At 35.7% G+C, this 19,917-nt stretch overlaps 1 protein-coding gene across 1 annotated transcript in view; it reads left to right on the top strand.

The window, feature by feature from the left end:
* MESR6 (misexpression suppressor of ras 6) overlaps positions 1-19,917 on the top strand; it is a 368,166-nt gene that overhangs the window by 58,417 nt on the left and 289,832 nt on the right. Inside the window, exon 4 of the mRNA XM_089101988.1 lies at positions 19,526-19,661. Within this exon, the coding sequence (XP_088958114.1) occupies positions 19,526-19,661 (136 nt within the window). The remainder of the gene's footprint in view (positions 1-19,525; positions 19,662-19,917) is intronic.

Below are 19,917 nucleotides of genomic sequence, written 5' to 3'. Positions count from 1 at the left end.
TTCTGAGCTGGTTTTCTTAGCCTTTCATAGGGGTGTGTTGACTGAAGCCTATGATCTGGGATGGGTGGTTTGCTATTTTTGACTTTTCTAAGCTAGATTTCTTAGTCTTTCATAGGTGTGTATTGTCAGAAAATTATGATTTGGGATGTGTAGTTTGCTTTTAGGACTTTTCAGAGCTATGATTCCTAGTCTCTCATAGGCGTTTGTTGTCTGAAACTTCTAGTTTGGGATGAATAGTTTGTTGAGAAGTTAACTTTAGTATTTTATGGTTTTATGTGCCTGAAATCATGAATTAGAATAGTTAATTATCTGTTTAGGGTTTTCATACCTAGGTTTTTTAGATTTTCGTGAGTGCTCGACTCCTGGGGTTTATTATTTGAGAAGTTAACTTTAGTATTTTGTTGTTTTACGTGCCTGAAATCTTGAATTAGAATTTTTAATTAGCTGTTTAGGTTTTCAGACATAGTTTTTTAGATGTTCATGGGTGTTGGGTTCCTGGAGGGTTTTATGACTCCTCCTCTCAACGAATTCAGATGGTTTTAGGACTCGTCCCCCTAGACATAACTCCATTCAACCTTGAGCGAAGATATAAAAGTTTGATGAAGTATTTTTCTACTTAAAAACTACATTAATAACTTACAAGATGATAGGACAGTATGACACAGAATTTATCAGTTGCCGAGAGTTCAATGATTCCCCCCCGCAATGACTTCCAAGGGTTTTATGACTCCTCCCCACAATGAATTCAGATGGTTTTAAGACTCATCTCACTAGTCATAACTCCGTTAACCTTGAGCGAAGGTATAAATGTTTGATGAAGTATTTCTCCACTTAACAACTACATTATTAGCCTCCAAGATGATAGGACTGTATGACACCGAATTTATCAGTTTGAAAAAATCATCTTGTGGTGTTATATTAGAATGTGCTTTTTTATTATTGTCTATGTATCTCCAAGAAATTGACTGTTATCATTGGTTAGTGAACTATAATCTGTTTGAGTATGCTAAAAGCTTGTGGAGTACTACATTACATAATATAAACTGACTGGGATTCTATGATAGAGTGATTACGTCACTTAATAATACAGGTCAGGACCTGAGAAATGTTCAGGATGAAGTCAGCGAAATTTGCAGCTTTTTCGGAGTTGAAGCACTCTACGTAAAGGGTAATGTACCTACAGATAAAGTTTTAATTCAAAAGTGTGACCCTAGGATTCCACTTTTCAATCTAGAAGAGTTTAAGTGTCCTAAATTTGAAGGGGGTTATCACCCTCCTGAAGACGAGGTTAGGTTCTTCGCACAGTGGATACCTAAGAACATACCTAATCGTGATAAATCCATAATACATTTTAAGAACTTTTATATATCCTGTGACCATCGTTTGTGTATTTTTAAGATTTAGCTCTAATTAATATTTTTATTTTAAAATTTTTTTATGTTTTTTTCTTCTTTCTAAAAAAAAAAAAAAAATCTGTTAAAACATTTAATAAAAAAAAATCTTTAATATTAAACCGTACTTGTTATTTATAATATTTATATTGTAAGCAATTAACAAACTCTTTCCTGAAGTCACCTCTTGGATACACAATGCAGAAACTTCATTTAGGAAACTATGAAAAAAATTGTAAGTAAGTAAGTAAAAAATTCTTTCTTGAAGTCACCTCTTGGATACACAATACAGAAATTTTCATTAAAGAAGTTATGAAAAAATTGTAAGTAAGTATCAAATTCTTTATTGAATTCACCTGCAGGATAAACAAAGACATTTCGTTCGATAAATTATTACAAAATTCTAAGTAAGTAACAAACTCTTTATTGTTTACATGACTTAGATACATGATGTAGAAATTTATTTCAAGAAATTATGAAAAAATTCTCAGTAAGTAACAATTTCTTTCTTGAAGTCATCTCTTGGATGCACGATATGGAAATTTCATTTAAGAAATTATGAAAATATTTGTAAGTAAGTAACAAACTCTTTATTGATTTCACATCTTGGATATACAGTACAGATACTTCATTCAAGAAATTATGAAAAAATTTCAAGTAAGTAACTTTTTTTTGTCTTTATCACAAACAATTTTCACTTAGCTAAATGATGTAGAATTTTAATTCAATAAATTATTGAAAAATTCTCAGTAAGTAACAATTTCTTTCTGGAAGTCAACTCTTCCATATGCAATACGGAAATTTCGTTCAAGAAATTATGACAAAATTGTAAGTAAGTAACAAACTCTTTATTATTTTCACCTCTTGGATATACAGAACAGATACTTCACTGAAGAAATTATGAAAAAAAATCGCGAGTAAGTAACTTTTTTTTCTCTTTATCACAAACAATTTTCACTTAGCTACATGATGTAGAAGTTTAATTCAAGAAATTATTAAAAAATTCTCAGTAAGTAACAATTTCTTTCTTGAAGTCAACTCTTGGATACACAATTTCATTTAAGAAATTATGAAAAAATTGTAACTAAGTAGCAAATTCTGTCTTGAATTCACATGTTGGATTAACAAAAATACATTTCGTTCAATAAATTATGACAAAATTCTAAGTAAGTAACAAACTCTTTATTGTTTTCACGAGTTAGATATACGATGTAGAAATTAAATTCAAGAAATTATGAAAAAAATTCTCAGTAAGTAACAATTTCCTTCTTGAAGTCAACTCTTGGATTCACAATACGGAAATTTCATTCAAGAAATTATGACAATATTTGTAAGTAAGTCACAAACTCTTTATTGATTTCACCTCTTGGATATACAGTACAGATACTTCATTCAAGAAACTATGAAAAAATCGCAAGTAAGTAACTTTTTTTTCTCTTTATCACAAACAATTTTCACTTACCTACATAATGTAGAAATTTAATTCAAGAAATTATGAAAAAATTCTCAGTAAGTAACAATTTCTTTCTTGAAGTCAACTGTTGGATACACAATACGGAAATTTCAGTCAAGAAATTATGAAAAATTGTAACTAAGTAGCAAATTCTTTCTTGAATTCACCTGTTGGACAAACAAAAAAGACATTTTGTTCAAGAAATTATGACAAAATTCTAAGTAAGTAACAAACTCTTTATTGTTTTCACAAGTTAGATATACGACGTAGAAATTAAATTCAATAAATTATGAAAAAATTCTCAGTCTAAGTAGCAAATTCTTTCCTGAATTCACCTTTTATATAAAAAAAAAAAAAAAGACATTTCGTTCAAGAAATTATGACAAAATTTTAAGTAAGTAACAAACTTTATTGTTTTAACGAGTTAGATATACGATTTAGAAATTAAATTCATTAAATTATGAAAAAATTCTCAGTAAGTAACCATTTCTTTCTTGAAGTCAACTCTTGGATACACAATACGGAAATTTCATTAAATAAATTATGAAAATATATTTAAGTAATTAAAAAACTCTTTATTGATTTAACCTCTTGGATATACAGTACAGATACTTCATTCAAGAAATTATGAAAAAAACGCAAGTAAGTAACTTTTTTTCTCTTTATCACAAATAATTTAAAAGTGAGCAGTACAAAAACTCCACGTTTTCAACCAGACTGGTTTTTTAGACAACACACCCACGGAGATGACACACACATAGAGACGAGACACGCACAGACACGACACACAAACAGAGTCACGTTTTGAAACTACATGCTATTTGCATGCCTTTCCTTGGCACCTTTCCAAACGAGCGGGGATTCCCCACTGGTTTCTACACATTGCAAAAAAAGTGAGCAGTACGAAAACTCCACGTTTTCAACCAGACTGGTTTTAGACAACACACCCACAGAGATGACACACACACACATAGAGACGAGACACACACAGACACGACACACAAACAGAGTAATAGTGAGAGAGATATCCAAAAAGTTGGGTTGATCTAGGTTCACTTAGAGTGGCGCGCCACTCTAAGTGAACCAAGATCAACCAAACTTTTTGGATATCTCTCTCACTATGACTCTGTTTGTGTGTCGTGTCTGTGTGTGTCTCGTCTCTATGTGTGTGTGTGTCATCTCTGTGGGTGTGTTGTCTAAAAAACCAGTCTGGTTGAAAACGTGGAGTTTTCGTACTGCTCATTTTTTTTTGGCAATGTGTAGAAACAAGTGGGGAATCCCCGCTCGTTTGGAAAGGTGCCAAGGAAAGGCATGCAAATAGCATGTAGTTTCAAAATGTGACTCTGTTTGTGTGTCGTGTCTCGTCTCTATGTGTGTGTCATCTCCATGGGTGTGTTGTCTAAAAAACCAGTCTGGTTGAAAACGTGGAGTTTTCGTACTGCTCACTTTTAAATTATTTGTGATAAAGAGAAAAAAAAGTTACTTACTTGCGTTTTTTTTCATAATTTCTTTAATGAAGTATATGTAATGTATATCCAAGAGGTGAAATCAATAGAGATTTTGTTACTTACTTAAAAATATTTTCATAATTTCTTGAATAAAATTTACGTATTGTGTATCCGAGAGTTGACTTCGAGAAAGAAATCGTTACTTACTCAGAATTTTTTCATAATTTAATTTATTTAATTTATAAATCTTATATCTAAATAGTGAAAACAATAAAGTTTGTTACTTACTTAAAATTTTGTCATAATTTCTTGAACGTAATGTCTTTTTTTTTTTTATCCAACAGGTGAATTAAGGAAAGAATTTGCTACTTAGACTGAGAATTTTTTCATAATTTCTTGAATTTAATTTCTACGTCGTATATCTAACTCGTGAAAACAATAAAGAGTTTGTTACTTACTTAGAATTTTGTCATAATTTCTTGAACGAAATGTTTTTTTTGTTTGTCCAACAGGTGAATTCAAGAAAGAATTTGCTACTTAGTTACAATTTTTTCATAATTTCTTGAATGAAATTTCCGTATTGTGTATCCAACAGTTGACTTCAAGAAAGAAATTGTTACTTACTGAGAATTTTTTCATAATTTCTTGAATTAAATTTCTACATTATGTAGCTAAGTGAAAATTGTTTGTGATAAAGATAAAAAAAGTTACTTACTTGCGATTTTTTCATAGTTTCTTGAATGAAGTATCTGTACTGTATATCCAAGAGGTGAAATCAATAAAGAGTTTGTTACTTACTTACAAATATTTTCATAATTTCTTGAATGAAATTTCCGTATTGTGAATCCAAGAGTTGACTTCAAGAAGGAAATTGTTACTTACTGAGAATTTTTTTCATAATTTCTTGAATTTAATTTCTACATCGTATATCTAACTCGTGAAAACAATAAAGAGTTTGTTACTTACTTAGAATTTTGTCATAATTTATTGAACGAAATGTATTTTTGTTAATCCAACATGTGAATTCAAGAAAGAATTTGCTACTTATTTACAATTTTTTAATAATTTGTTAAATGAAATTGTGTATCCAAGAGTTGACTTCAGGAAAGAAACTTTTACTTACTGAGAATTTTTTAATAATTTCTTGAATTAAATTTCTACATCATGTAGATAAGTGAAAATTGTTTGTGATAAAGAGAAAAAAAAGTTACTTACTTGCAATTTTTTTTCATAATTTCTTCAATGAAGTATCTGTTCTGTATATCCAAGAGGTGAAATCAATAAAGAGTTTGTTACTTACTTACAAATATTTTCATAATTTCTTGAATGAAATTTCCGTATTGAATATCCAAGAGTTGACTTCAAGAAAGAAATTGTTACTTACTGAGAATTTTTCAATAATTTATTGAATTAGATTTCTACATCATTTAGCTAAGTGAAAATTGTTTGTGATAAAGACAAAAAAAGTTACTTACTTGCGATTTTTTCATAATTTCTTGAATGAAGTATCTGTACTGTATATCCAAGAGGTGAAATCAATAAAGAGTTTGTTACTTACTTACAAATATTTTCATAATTCCTTGAATGAAATTTCCATACTGTGTATCCAAGAGATAACTTCAAGAAAGAAATTGTTACTTACTGAGAAGTTTTTCATAATTTCTTGAATTAAATTTCTAAATCGTGTATCTAAGTCATGTAAACAATAAAGAGTTTGTTACTAACTTAGAATTTTTTCATAATTTCTTGAACGAAATTTTTTTTGTTTATCAAGCATGTGAATTCAAGAAAGAATTTGCTACTTAATTACAATTTTTTCATAATTTCTTTAATGAAAATTTCTGTATTGTGTATCCAAGAGGTGACTTCAAGAAAGAATTTGTTACTTACTTACTTACAATTTTTTTCATAGTTTCTTAAATGAAGTTTCTGCATTGTGTATCCAAGAGGTGACTTCAGGAAAGAGTTTTTTACTTGATTACAATAGAACTATTCTAAATAACAAGGACGGTTTAATCTTAAATTTATTTATTGCTTAAATTTTTTAAAAGATTTTTTTTTTTTTTTGAGAAAGAAAAAAAAAACAACAACAAATGTTAACATAAAAATATTACTTAGAGTTCACTCTTAAACATCCACAAACGATGGTCCCATGATATAGAATAGTTTTTAACATGTCTTATGGATTTATCACGATCAGGTATGTTCTTAGGTATCCACTGTGCGAAGAACCTAACCTCGTCTTCAGGACGGTGATAACCCCCTTCAAATTTAGGACACTTAAACTCTTCTAGATTGAAAAGTGGAATCCTAGGGTCACACTTTTGAATTAAAACTTTATATGTAGGTACATTGCCCTTTACGTAGAGTGTTTCAACTCCGAAAAAGCTGTAAATTTCACTGACTTCCTCCTGGACATTTCTCAGTTCCTGAACAGTATTATTAAGTGGTGTAATCACTCTATCATAGAATCCCAGTCTGTTTATATAACGTAATGTAGTACTCCACAAGCTTTTATCATACTCAAACAAATTATAGTTCACTAACCAATGATAACAGTCAATTTCTTCGATATCCATAGACAATAATAAAAAAGCACATTCGAATATAACACCACAAGATGATTTTTTCAAACTGATAAATTCGGTGTCATACAGTCCTATCATCTTGGAGGCTATTAATGTAGTTGTTAAGTAGAGAAATACTTCATCAAAATTTATACCTTCGCTCAAGGTTGAACGGAGTTATGACTAGTGAGATGAGTCTTAAAACCATCTGAATTCATTGTGGGGAGGAGTCATAAGACCCTTGGAAGTCATTGCGGGGGGGAATCATTGAACTCTCGGTAACTGATAAATTCTGTGTCATACTGTCCTATCATCTTGAAAGTTATTAATGTAGTTCTTAAGTAGAAAAAATACTTCATCAAACTTTTATATCCTCGCTCAAGGTTGAATGGAGTTATGGCTAGGGGGACGAGTCCTAAAACCATCTGAATTCGTTGAGAGGAGGAGTCATAAAACCCTCCAGGAACCCAACACCCATGAACATCTAAAAAACTATGTCTGAAAACCTAAACATCTAATTAAAAATTCTAATTCAAGATTTCTGGCATTTAAAACTACAAAATACTAAAATTAACTTCTAAAAAAATACCCCTTAGGAGTCGATCACGAACGAAAATCTAAAAATCCTAAGTCTGAAAACCCTAAAAAGATAATGAACTATTTTAATTCATGATTTCAGGCACATAAAACCATAAAATACTAAAGTTAACTTCTCAACAAACTATTCATCCCAAACTAGAAGTTTCAGACAACAAACGCCTATGAGAGACTAAGAATCATAGCTCTGAAAAGTCATAAAAGCAAACTACACATCCCAAATCATAATTTTCTGACAATAAACACCTATGAAAGACTAAGAAATCTAGCTCAGAAAAGTCAAAAATAGCAAACCACCCGTCCAAGATCATAGGCTTCTGTCAACACACCCCTATGAAAGGCTAAGAAAACAAGCTCAGAAAAGTCAAATATAGCAAACCACCCACTCCAAATCATAGGTTTCAGACAACACACACCTACGAAAGACTAAGAAATCTGGCTATGAAAAGTCGGAAATAGCAAATTACACACCTAAAATCATAAGTTTCAGACAACACACGCCTACGAAATACTAAGCAACCTTAGCTCGGAAAAGCCTGAAATAGCAAACTACTCACCCCAAACTGTAGGTTTCAGACAACAAACCCCTATGAGGGACTACATTAGGGTTATCTTATACACTGAATCTGATGTTGTTATTTTCATTAAAAAAAAAAACCATCTGATATAGTCACGGCTATGTTTTATCAAGAAAATATCTGAATTCATTTAAGGTATAGTATGAATGGCTTGCAAAAAAAAACACGAAAATACTACTACTAGTAACAACTCACTGCACAACAAAAACATCTGATGTAGTCACAGCTATGTTTTATCAAGAAAATATCTGAATGAATTTTAGGTATAGTATGAATGGCTTGCAAAAAACACGAAAATACTACTACTAGTAACAACTCACTGCACTGCAAAACCATCTGATATAGTCACTGCTATGTTTTATCAAGAAAATATCATACACACCTATGAAAGGCTAAGAAATCCAGGTCAGAAAAGTAAAAAAATAGCAACCCCCACATCCCAAATCATAGATTTCAGACAACACACACCGACGAAAGACTAAGAAATCCAACTCCGAAAAGTCAAAAATAGCAACCCATACACCCCAAATCATAGATTTCAGACAACACACACCAATGAAAGACTAAGAAATCCAACTCCGAAAAGTCGAAAATAGCAACCCATACACCCTAAAACATAAGTTTCAGACAACATTCACCTACGAAAAACGGGTGCCCGGGGAGAGCCATTGAGGGTCTGAGGGGGCCCTTGAGAGCAGGGTGGTGCTTTGGGAGCTTGGGGGACCATTGAGGACCGGTGGCTTACATAGCCCAAAGAGACACACACAACCCAAAGAAACACAAACAGCCCAAAGAGAGTAACTGTGACAAGCTAAACCACGACAAAGCATTACTCTTGTGGAACTCAAGCTCCATTTAACTCAACCCCCGTGCAAATGAACCCCCCATGTCACTAAAATCACAGTGAACTTTGAGAGATCAAGAGAATGTAACTGTGACAAGCTAAACCTTGACAAAGCACTACTCTCGTGGAACTCAATCCCCATTTAACTCAACCCCCGTGCAACTGAACCCCCCTTGTAACTGAACCCCTGTATAACCGAAACCCCCGTGTAACTGTAGCTCCTTTAACTGAACCCTCGTGCAACTCAACCCTCCATGCAACTCATCCCCCTCAAAACACTTTTCAGCCATTTCTTTTTAAATTGACAATACTTTTCAAACGTTACTTATGTATTATACAGACCACATCAGCGAGGTAAAGCTAGGTCAAGTCACAATGTCATTCTATCGTTACTTTTCAATTAAGCTATTGAAAACCTTCTATCAATGTCTCTTGTAAGCGTCAAATCTATTAAGTATCTGAGCATGTTCTTTGTATTGTTGATGCAAGCACACCATTCTTTAATTACCCGTGAGGCATTCTTAACCATCGCAATACCTTTACGCTAATACCTTTTCGCGAAAAATTCGCAAATCTCGTAAACTAAAGAAGTAATTACATCACTGTTGTTAGCTCCATCATTAATCTCCAATAATGTAAATGCACCACTCATTTTTTTCCTCTACTAATATCATTGCAAATAAAAACTTTTCTCTTTGAATTCAATTCTCTTACTAATATGAATTGTAAAGAAAACTATTCCTTTAAGTTTTTTTTTTAGAAAACCGACCAATCAAGTTATTATATTGGACTAGCCACCAACTTTCTCTAATCGACTGACACACAAAAAATCGATGTCATAATAAAAAAACATGTCTAGCAAACCATGAAGAGTTCATTGTAATAGGCAAATGACCCTGGTAACCCAATTACTTGAAAATATACACACATATCCATGCCTCAGGCTTGTGAAAGTGCATGTATATTTTCAATGCATTAGACGCTTACTACTCATATGTGAAGGAAGTATACTACACGTGGTTCGGTGTCTACTACGTGTGGTGTGAAGAGGGGTGTCGGTGTGAATCAAGTGACGCTCTGAAATGTACACCCTGTGGCGGAGAGTGGGCACCCCTGTAAAGCCTAATGGAACAGGAGGACGGGTCATTCTGTTCGCCTTTTTTTCCTGCTTCAATAATGATATCTTCTTTTTTCTGGGCTCACGAAAAAGCTAGCAGTGTTGTTGGTTACTCAATTTCATCCTTTCCACACAAACAAAAAAAAAAAAACGACTGACAAATGCACTAAATTTTGTACTTGTGCACTAATTGGGAAACACCGCTATAGAATGTATCAAAGAAACTAAACAGGAACCATGCAAACGGGTATTAGCAATAGAGAAACGGAATGCAAAGCGTGGTTTCATTGTGATTACAATATTGAAACTGGTTTTTTTTTGGATTTTTTTTTTTTGGGGGGGGGGGGGAGATATCTAGGTTAGGTTAGCTTACGTATTTAATATATGCTATGCTTTACTCCCACCACCCCCCCCCCCCCCCCATTGTCCAAATGTATAGCCCAAATTTGTTTCTAAACTATTATATATTCATCCTATTTTATTTAAATTAGCATTAACCAAACCTGAATTCTTTCGTGTGTACCATTTAGTACACAAGTACCCTAAATACTCCTCCCTGCCTGTTAGTAAGGAGTTTTTTTATAGATCAAACCATGTTTTAGATTATGCGAAATTATAAGAAACAAAAAATTACTGAAGGCAGTTTGTAATTACACAGAACCAAGGTTTGAATCATACCTTTACACATGTAAGGGTAGATAGGGACAATCCCTCTTACAATCGTTTTGAAGGGAGTACAGAGAAATTCAAAATTTTTAGCTTGGACATATGTGTTTTTGCATCTTAGACAGCATTGGATGAGGTGCGTTGGTTGTTATGACCAAGTAACTTTGATTTACCCTTACTTGTGACGATGGCTGCTCATATCCCCGCCAACAGCCTCTGTCGCCAACTTCCAGCAACGCGACTCCTCATCCATAGAACTTTGACGATAGAACTCATGAGGTTCACAGAATCCCCATGAAAGGACTCTTTGTCTATTTTTGTGGGTGGGAATTTGAGTGAGATCTACTCAAGACATCGGTTGCCGTGTAGCCTGTTTAATTTTAGACTGTAAATTATTAAAAATGAGTCAAGATAGTTTAGTATTTAACATCCTTGGATTTTGGAAAGTCATTGATGATAGTTGAGGAAAAGGGCCGTGCTGAGTTTCAATAAAAACAAAAAGTGTAGGGAACAAAACAAATATACAAAGTTTTCCCTTTTGAAAGAGCTGATTTCACACTTTGATTTCACCCAGTGTCCACATCTGACGCTGTAACCATGATCATCATGGTTGCAGCATTCGCTTCGACTTAGTAAAGAACGAAGTTCAGCCCATAGTAACAAAAAATTAAAAATTGTTTTTTGAAAAATAAGTGTCAAGTTAGCTGATTCATGAATGGCAACTATGATCTCTTTATTGCGAAAAGAAATTTAAAGGAACTTCGAAATCCAGGACAAGGGCCGCCATGTGTAAACTTGTCTTGCCTGGATGTACAGGCTCTATGCAGAATTACAAATGTGGAAACTACATAAGAAACTATCTCACATTTTACTAATGCCAAATTTCGTATTCACGTTAGTCTGTTAAACGTTATTGAGCGACGCTAAAGTAATGTCACGTTTTACAACTTGGATGATGCAAGGTGACAGTTTTTTCTTCTAAAAAAGTAGCTGAAAATATGGTGCTCCCAAGTAAACAGTTTAGGTTTGAAGCAAATCATAAAAGAGTAAATGTCACTAAATTTCAACTATGTAATAAGTTTAATTGACTTGACTTACTTGACTTATGTCCCATCCGTCCTTGAAGGTCGTTTTGTTGCCTCTTCTTTAACCAGTTCATTGATATGCCTCCTGTAGATGCTTCTGTTGTCGGCCATGCGGCAGAGTTGCGGCGGGTTGTAAGGTGAGAAGTTTTCTTTCCATCTCTTCGGAGGGCGATCTCTGGGGCGAGAACCGTGTACTCGTCCATCGAAGGTTATCTTCGGGAGACGAGTGCTAGCCATGCGTTGGGTATGTCCAAGCAATTTGAGTTGTTGTAGTTTTATTTTATTCAGTGTTATATATATGAGTTTTAGGATTTGGAGAAATTTGAAGTTAGAGATTCTGTCGTAATAGGTGACAATAGCGATGTATCGTAATGATTTTGTTTAAAAGGTAGCTAGGTAACATTTCACATCTATTTTAATTGTCCAGGATTCATAGCCATAAATGGCGATCAGAATAATAAGGGAGTAGAATAGTCTCGTTTTGAGAGTTGTTGTTAAGTTCTTATTCCTCCAGGTGGGCATCAGAGCTTTAAAACTGGAGTTCGCAAGTGTCAGGTGTCTCCTGATGTCTTTGAGTTGGTTGTTATCAGAAGTAAGTAAGCTCCCAAGGTAGGTGAAGTCTTCCACCCCTTCAACGGTATATCCACCAAGCTGAAAACTAAGATATACTCGTGAATCGAACTTGCGTGAGCAGCGCATGACTTACCTTTCTGAGGTGTTCATGGCCATCTTGACGAGGTTGGTGGACTAATGAAAACTTTTGGACTGAAATTATAGATCTTGATGGGACCCAGCTATAAGGTCTATGTCATCAGCATATGCTAGTTTGTCTATCACCACTCCTCCGACAAAGGCGCCGGGTGGGTTGTCTGTGAGTGAAAGGGCTGCAGTTAGGAAGAGATTGAACAGCTCCGGTGATATTAGGCAACCTTGAAGTACTTCCGTAGAGGTTTCGAAGCTCTCGGTAAGTCCTTCCCCAGTCATGACGCGGCTTCTGAACTTCTTATACATGTCTTTGATCAGCGAGATCAGGTTGGATGGGATGCTAAAGTGAAAAAGGATGTGCCATAGACCTTCTCTCCATATCTGATTGAAATCTGGTTAAAGTCTATGAAAAGGTGGTAGATGCTGCGGCCATGTTCGCTATACTTTTCCATGATCTGCCGAATAGTGAATATCTGATCAATTGTTGATCTATTAGGTCGGAAGCAGGCTTGGTATTCCGGAATGACCATTGAGGAAATGGCTCGTATACGCCCGAGCATGATTCTTGTGAGGATTTTTGTTGCATGGCTGGTAAGACTTATTGGGCGGTAGTTGTCGCAGACAGCTTTAGAGCCTTTCTTATGCAGGGGGATTATCGTGGCTTCGCACCAGGGTGAGGGGAAGTAACATTTTTCCCAAGCAGCTATGGCAATTTTGTGGTAAAGGTCAAGGAGTGGTTTGCAGTTTACTTTCAGTAGTTCGGGCTGGATTCCATCAGGGCCGGCAGCTTTGTTTGTTCTCAAGTCTCTGATAGCTGTTTCTATTTCAGAGTGAAGAGGGGGAGGACTTGGATATGTAGAGGTTATGGGGAAAGTATCGAGAATTGTTGTGTCTGGGTGGATGTCCAGATTAAGTTTATTTTTAAAATGGTTTTTCCATCGAGAGCGGATTCCGTCTGTGGATTGTATTTGGTTTCCATGTTCGTCGAGAAGGGAACACGCTTTGATGTCCTTCTTTTTGGCCAATTCCCGCACTCTTCTATACATGTAGTGGGGGTCTCCTTTCTTGAAGGTCGATTCACAAATGATCACATGTTTCTTAAATAAAAGCACGATGAGCACGTCTGATGGGTTTCTCTACAGCTCATTTGAGTTGCTTGTATCGGTCCCTACTTTCTTTATCTTGCTTGTTCGTGAGCTGGCGCTTTTCGTCGCAGAGGGAGATGATCTCGTCTGCTATCAAATGTTTCTGATTGTTTTTTTTTTGGTACCCAGTGTGGAATGAGCGCCGACACATATGATATTTGTGCTGCTAGTCACCAGGTTGTCAATATCTTCCTTAGACAGGATAGGTGGAGAGCTCGACGTGAGCTTTTTCGGATAGAATGGTGATATAGGTCATACGTGTGTTCTCGTCTTTCGAAATTTGGGGGTTTTCTTAGACAACTTTGATGCTGTTTTAAGTCTTGTTTTGAACCTAGACATGACAAGCGAGTGTTCGCTGTCAAAGTCGCCACCAGCTAGTGTGACAGTGTTTAGGACGGACGTTTTCCGATGTCTTGACACGAGGATGTAGTCTATTAAGTTTTTAGCTTTTCCATCTGGTGAGGTCCAGGATGTCTTACGGCGAGGTCTGTGCTTGAACATTGTGTTTGTAATGACTAAATCGCTGTGTCTGCAGAATTCGATAAGGCGTTCTCCTCTTCTGTTCATTTTTCAATGTCCAAATTTGCCCATTACATCTTCGTGTCCTGTGTGGTTGTTTCCAACGATGGCGTTGAAGTCACCAATGACAAAGATTATGTCCTTTTTAGGAACAGAATCAACTAGACTTTGAAGCTGGAGATAGAAGTTTTCAGACTATTCGTCAGTGCTGGAATCCGGAGTGTATGCTTGGATAATTGTGAGGTTGGAGGGTGAACCTTTCAGGTGGATCATAATGATCCGTTCCGTGAGGGGGGTTACGGAGATTAAGGATTTTCTGGCTTTATTAGACAGTCGGAAACCTACACCTTGTCGATGTTTCCCATCATTACGTCCCGAAAGTAGAAAGATAACATCTCCATGTTTCTCTTCACCAGTGACTGGAAGATGGGTTTCGGCCAGACCAATAACGTCCCAGCTGTACCGTTTTATCTCTCTTAAGAGTAGGTCTATTTTTCCTTGTTTAGCGAGGGTTCTAGTGTTGAGGGTACCTATTGACATAGTTATTTGTGGAAAAACAATAGCCTCCAGGGTTGGAGTTGTCAACGTAGATATATTCACACGACTTACAATCGTCGAGTCGTCGGCTGCCCCGGACGCGGTAGCTCTTAACGCATTATCGTCGGTTACCCCGGACGCGGTAGCACTGGTTCTCATACTTGATCTCTTATTCATATTCATCGTTAAAATTAAAGAAAGGGTTTCTCGGCTGGCTTTGGGACAGTGGTAAGCCACTCCTCTCGGTCCCTAGCAGGGACCGACTGTATCTATTACCGATAGTGCGCCCTTTTGGTGTCCTGCAACACCAGCAATTTAACCCATTGCTGGGGGAAGATTTGTGACTGACGGCACGTATCCATACGCCGATGGGCCCTGCCCAGTGCACATTAGAGGAGTCATCCTCCTCCTCCGTCTGAATGTAAGGCCTCCAGACGAGGGTGCTCCAGCTATGTTTCAAGACCCTCAGAGACTGGGTCCCCCCTTGGTCCGCGCCTCACTACCCATGAGGCACCCTACATATCTGTTGGGCGTTCCCCTATCCGCTACCTGGGGACGTGCTGAGTGGCCTGGGGAAGGCCCCTACTGAGAACTCAGGATCAATTGGCAGAGATACATTTTATTTATGTCAACTATTTCCAAATTGTCACTGAACTTTTCATTCAGAACTTTTGATTAGTGGGAGCTCTGGGGTAGAGAATTGTGTTGAAAGTTTTGGGGTAGGGACTGGTGGGAGTTGTATGGTAGGGAGTTGTGTGGGAAGGGTAGCTGTCGGTGGTGGGTGGTGTGGAGTTGGGATATAAAATTTACTGCTGAAACATTTTTAATGATTCTTTTTTAATAAGCCGCTCACTTAAAAAATTAGTGGAAATACGACAACGCATTAAAAAGATATAAATAGTTTGCAGTGTTTTTTCTGAGAAAAAGAAACAAAATTTAGTGGCAGAAAACCCCCAAAATTTAGTGCCATAAAAATTCTCTTACTCTTACTTATCTTCTAGCATGGATTGCGACTTGTCAGTTGCACGTGAAAGCAAAGAGCAACACATGGTAGCGATCCTATGCCTCCCATCAGCACAATCTAGCCAAATGGATTTTCCACTATTTTGACAAATTGTTAAATCAATTTAAAGAAAAGAGGCACTTACGGAGAATGCAGTGCACATATACAACTCAGGTGTGTGTGTGGGGGGGGGGGGGGTAAAGTTCATTTCCGAAACAAATGAATTTTATATTTGGATTCAGGATGAATACTGTTTCACAATTATGTCTCTTTCTTAGCTATCTCATTAGTGAGTTAATCGTAAAATTCATCGTAAATTTAACGTAATAAGTGTAAATGTAATAAAATAAAATTTAAGCGCAATATAATTTAAATAAGAAATGTGAATGTCTCGACCGAGACTACTTGTCAGCCATCTTAAGTGCAAAAGGAGAAAGAAACAATCCTAAAAACAAAATCTAGAAAACAAAAATTAAAGTGAGCAATCACCTTCTCACACAGTATAAGTATATATGGTATATATGAACTTATGTAACTATAACTTATATATGAACTTATGTAAGTATATAAGTCCATATATACTTATACTCGTTACAATCCCAAAAAAGTGACTTGATGCAGTTGAGATTAAGATATCCACCAAAAAGTCACCTCAGTAGAGTCACCTCAATAGGAAAAAAAGCCTTATTCGAAATCAATTCTCAAATGAAAGTTTGATCTACCATTCAAAATCAGGGTTTTCAAAGTACAAATTAATTGGTATGTTTATATCATAGTTAATGTCCTGGTTTTCTGTTCTAAGGTGTTAGAAAATTTTCAGAAGATTGTGTCGAAGGGGTGACTCTAATTTAACAAAATAGCCTAAGAATTAAACGGTATTTTGTCAACTTTTACCGGCCTAGGGCTGTTAGGAGTAGAAGTAGAGTGGTTCCTATCAGTCATTTACGCGAAAGTAGGCTAAAAAATGCCGAAATGTGTAGGATTTCCTCTATAATTTCCTACATTTTCTATTTAATTTTCTCACTTTTGATGTTTTTTTAGCTCACAACTCTCCCAAATTTAGGATTCCTTCTGTAATAAGTTCCTATTAGCGTGCCTGGTCCATACTTCACTATGGACCCTAATTGTTTGTCTCATTGTTTGCGTAAGCAGAAAATACCAAGCCTAAGTATAAGTTAATAAAACCGTAAGTAAATCAGAGACAACATTCTAGCGTTGCCTATAATAAAAAAGAGAAATTCCTTCACTATATTATTTATTTATCTGTTGTTGGTTTTTTCACTCCTCCGCTTCATATAGAAGGGGTTGCTATAGAAACTTGGGAGGGGGCTCAATTGACTATAAATTGGAAATTCTAGTGTTATTTTTGAGAGTTGAAAGTGATTAAAGGGCAGCCAGTCCCCGTCCCAGTGGCGGCTCTGGCCTCTCTTGCACTGATTGCAATTATTGAGGAATTGATTTAGGAATTGTAACTATATTTTCGATTAATTTAAATAGTAAAAGTCTATTGCGATTATAAGTTTATGGAATTTCGAAAAATAGCCTAAACTCCTTGAAAATGATGTCGCATCGAAATGAAAACTGCACCTTTGGAATCGTCATGGTCAAAACCCTTTGTTGAAGAATTAGAAGAAGTTCCCCATCTTCTTTTTTTCATCTCCTTTGTTGTTTCTTAACTGCTAGTGGGGCACTGAACGTCATAGAGAGTTTTTTAAAGACTCTTCTGAATGCTAATTTCTGTATCTAGTGCATATTGTAAGTAACAAAAGATAATTTTAAAATAAAATACAATTTTTGACAAAACTGCATCTTAATTTACAAGATAGGCTACTCATTTTTTCTGAGGTATTTCACATTTGAGTAACTCTACTGTCTGATTCCCAGTCCTTCGTTCTTTTCTTAGTAAAGAGTGATAGGCAGGGGCGTCCCGAAGGGGGGGGGGCTCCCCCCCCCCAAATTTTTTCCATTGGGTAAAATTTTCACCGAAGGCAAAAATTTCAGCCGAAATTTTGCGAAATCGGCCGAAATTTAGCAATATTCTTGATTTCTGCAGAAAAATCGGCATAATTTACGAAGATCATCCCCTCCCCAATAAAATGAGCCTCAGGACGCTCCTGGTGATAGGTTTCAAAAAATGATTTACTCTTTAGTAAGTTCTATCTGTCTTATATGTAATTAAACAAAAAAAAAACAAGTTTTTGTAACTGAAAGTAAGGAACGCCATTAAAACTTAAAACGAACAGAAATTATTCCGTATATGAAAGGGGCTGTCCACTCCTCAACGTCTCGCTCTTTACGCTAAAGTTTTTTATCGTTTTAAAAAATTGAGTTGTGAGACAGAGTCAAACTTTAGTGTAAAGAGCGAGGCGTTGAGGAGGGAACAACCCCTTTCACATACGGAATAATTTCTGTTCGTTTTAAGTTTTGATGTCGCTCTTTACTTTCAGTTACAAAAACTTGTTTTTTTTATTTAATTTCTGAACGTTTTAGAATTAATGCAGCTTTGATTTTGGCTCACCGTACATGAATAATTAAAATGAAGTTCGCATATTAATTTTCCTTTTTTGGCTAAATGGCTTTCTCGCATATTAATTCGCATATTAATTTTCATTTTTTTGGCTAAATGCTGGCTTTCTCGAAATTTTGTGCTGACGTAACTTAAGAATTAACTTACGTAGCGAATTTCTATATTCGTATGCTTTTATTACGTATATTAGGGAGTTCGCCCCCTAGTCAATACATCGCTCTTTACGCTGAAGTTCGAATTTTGTTCGAATCACGAACTCCTGAATCACAAAGGCCGGTTAATTAGAATAAATAGTTCTTTTGAAAGTACTAAAAAACCTTAGCGTAAAGAGCAAGTTATTGACTAGGGGGCGGACCCCTTCATATACGTAATCATTTCTGTTCGTTTTAAGTTTTAATGTTGCTCCTTACTTTAAGTTGAAAAAAACTTGTTTTTTAGTTAATTTCTGATCGTTTTTCAAATAATGCTGGGACATCTGGTGCCCGCTTAATAGAAATTTCCCTTCCACCCAGGACACATCCTCCATGGAAAGACTCTTCCCCGTAACCCATACTCCGACCCCCCCCCCCCAACCCCGCCACCAGAAAAAAAAATCCTCCTGGAAACTCCTGTATACTTCGCAATAGCCAATACTATATGTAAGCAATGGGCAATGTTTATAACTTGCAGCCCTTCCCCCGGGAACTGTGGGGGATTAAGTCATCTTCAAAGACATATTAATTAGATTTTCGACTATGCTGAAAAAAATGGCTATCTCAAAATTTTGATTGGGTGACTTCGGGAAAAAAATGAGCGTGGGAGGGGACCAAGTTGTCCTCCAATTTTTTTGGTCACTTAAAAAGGGCACTAGAACTTTTAATTTCCATTCGAATGAGCCCTCTCACGATATTCTAGGACTACTGGATCGATATGATCACCCCTGGGGAAAAAAAAAAAAAAAACACGCATCTGTGATCTTTATTCTGGCAAAGAATACAAAATTCTACATTTTTGAAGAGAGGAGTTTGAAACTTCTAAAGTAGGGTTTTCTGATACGCTGAATCTGATGGTGTGATTTTCATTAAGGTTCTATGACTTTTAGGGGTTGTTTCCCCCTTTTTTCGAAAATAAGGCAAATTTTCTCAGGCGCGTAACTTTAGATGGGTATGACTAAAATTCACGTAACTTGTATATTTAAAATCAGCATAAAAGTTTGATTCTGTTGATATATCTATTGGCATCAAAATTACGTTTTTAGAGTTTCGGTTACTATTGAGCCGGGTCGCTCCTTACTTACAGTTCGTTACCACGAACTGTTTGATGTCGACTTCTATTATAACAGTTCTGTTTTTGTATTACCTTAGGATTTCCTGCAAAGAGATGTATTTTGTAAGTGAACTTCTCTATTCACCAGTTGAGGAGCTTGAATCGACGAAGGAAGTGACGGTGATCGTTTTCTCCTTAAAGGATCCAGACATCACGTACATTGATAGGCTGAAGGTAAGTTCATTGGTAACATCATTGCGCACATTTTTAAGACGCACAGAGTTGAGCTTTCACTATTTCTAGTGATTTTTTATATTGCGTAAACAAAAAAAATTCACTAAATCAGCAGTCAGCACGTAAATCAATAGATTATTGAAAAAAATCACTAGAATCTAGTGATTTTTTTTTATCATCGAGTGGCAACTCTGGTTGTAAGGTACAAGCTTTAAAAACCGTCGGCAGACATGTGAACGATTCGTCCAGATTTCAG

The sequence above is a fragment of the Artemia sp. Qi Xiang Cuo genome, chromosome 16 (assembly GCF_049724085.1).
Source record: "Artemia sp. Qi Xiang Cuo chromosome 16, ASM4972408v1, whole genome shotgun sequence".
NCBI lineage: Eukaryota > Metazoa > Arthropoda > Branchiopoda > Anostraca > Artemiidae > Artemia > Artemia sp. Qi Xiang Cuo.
The sequence above is the reverse complement of the archived record's forward strand: the minus strand, read 5'-3'. Positions and strand labels throughout refer to the sequence as shown.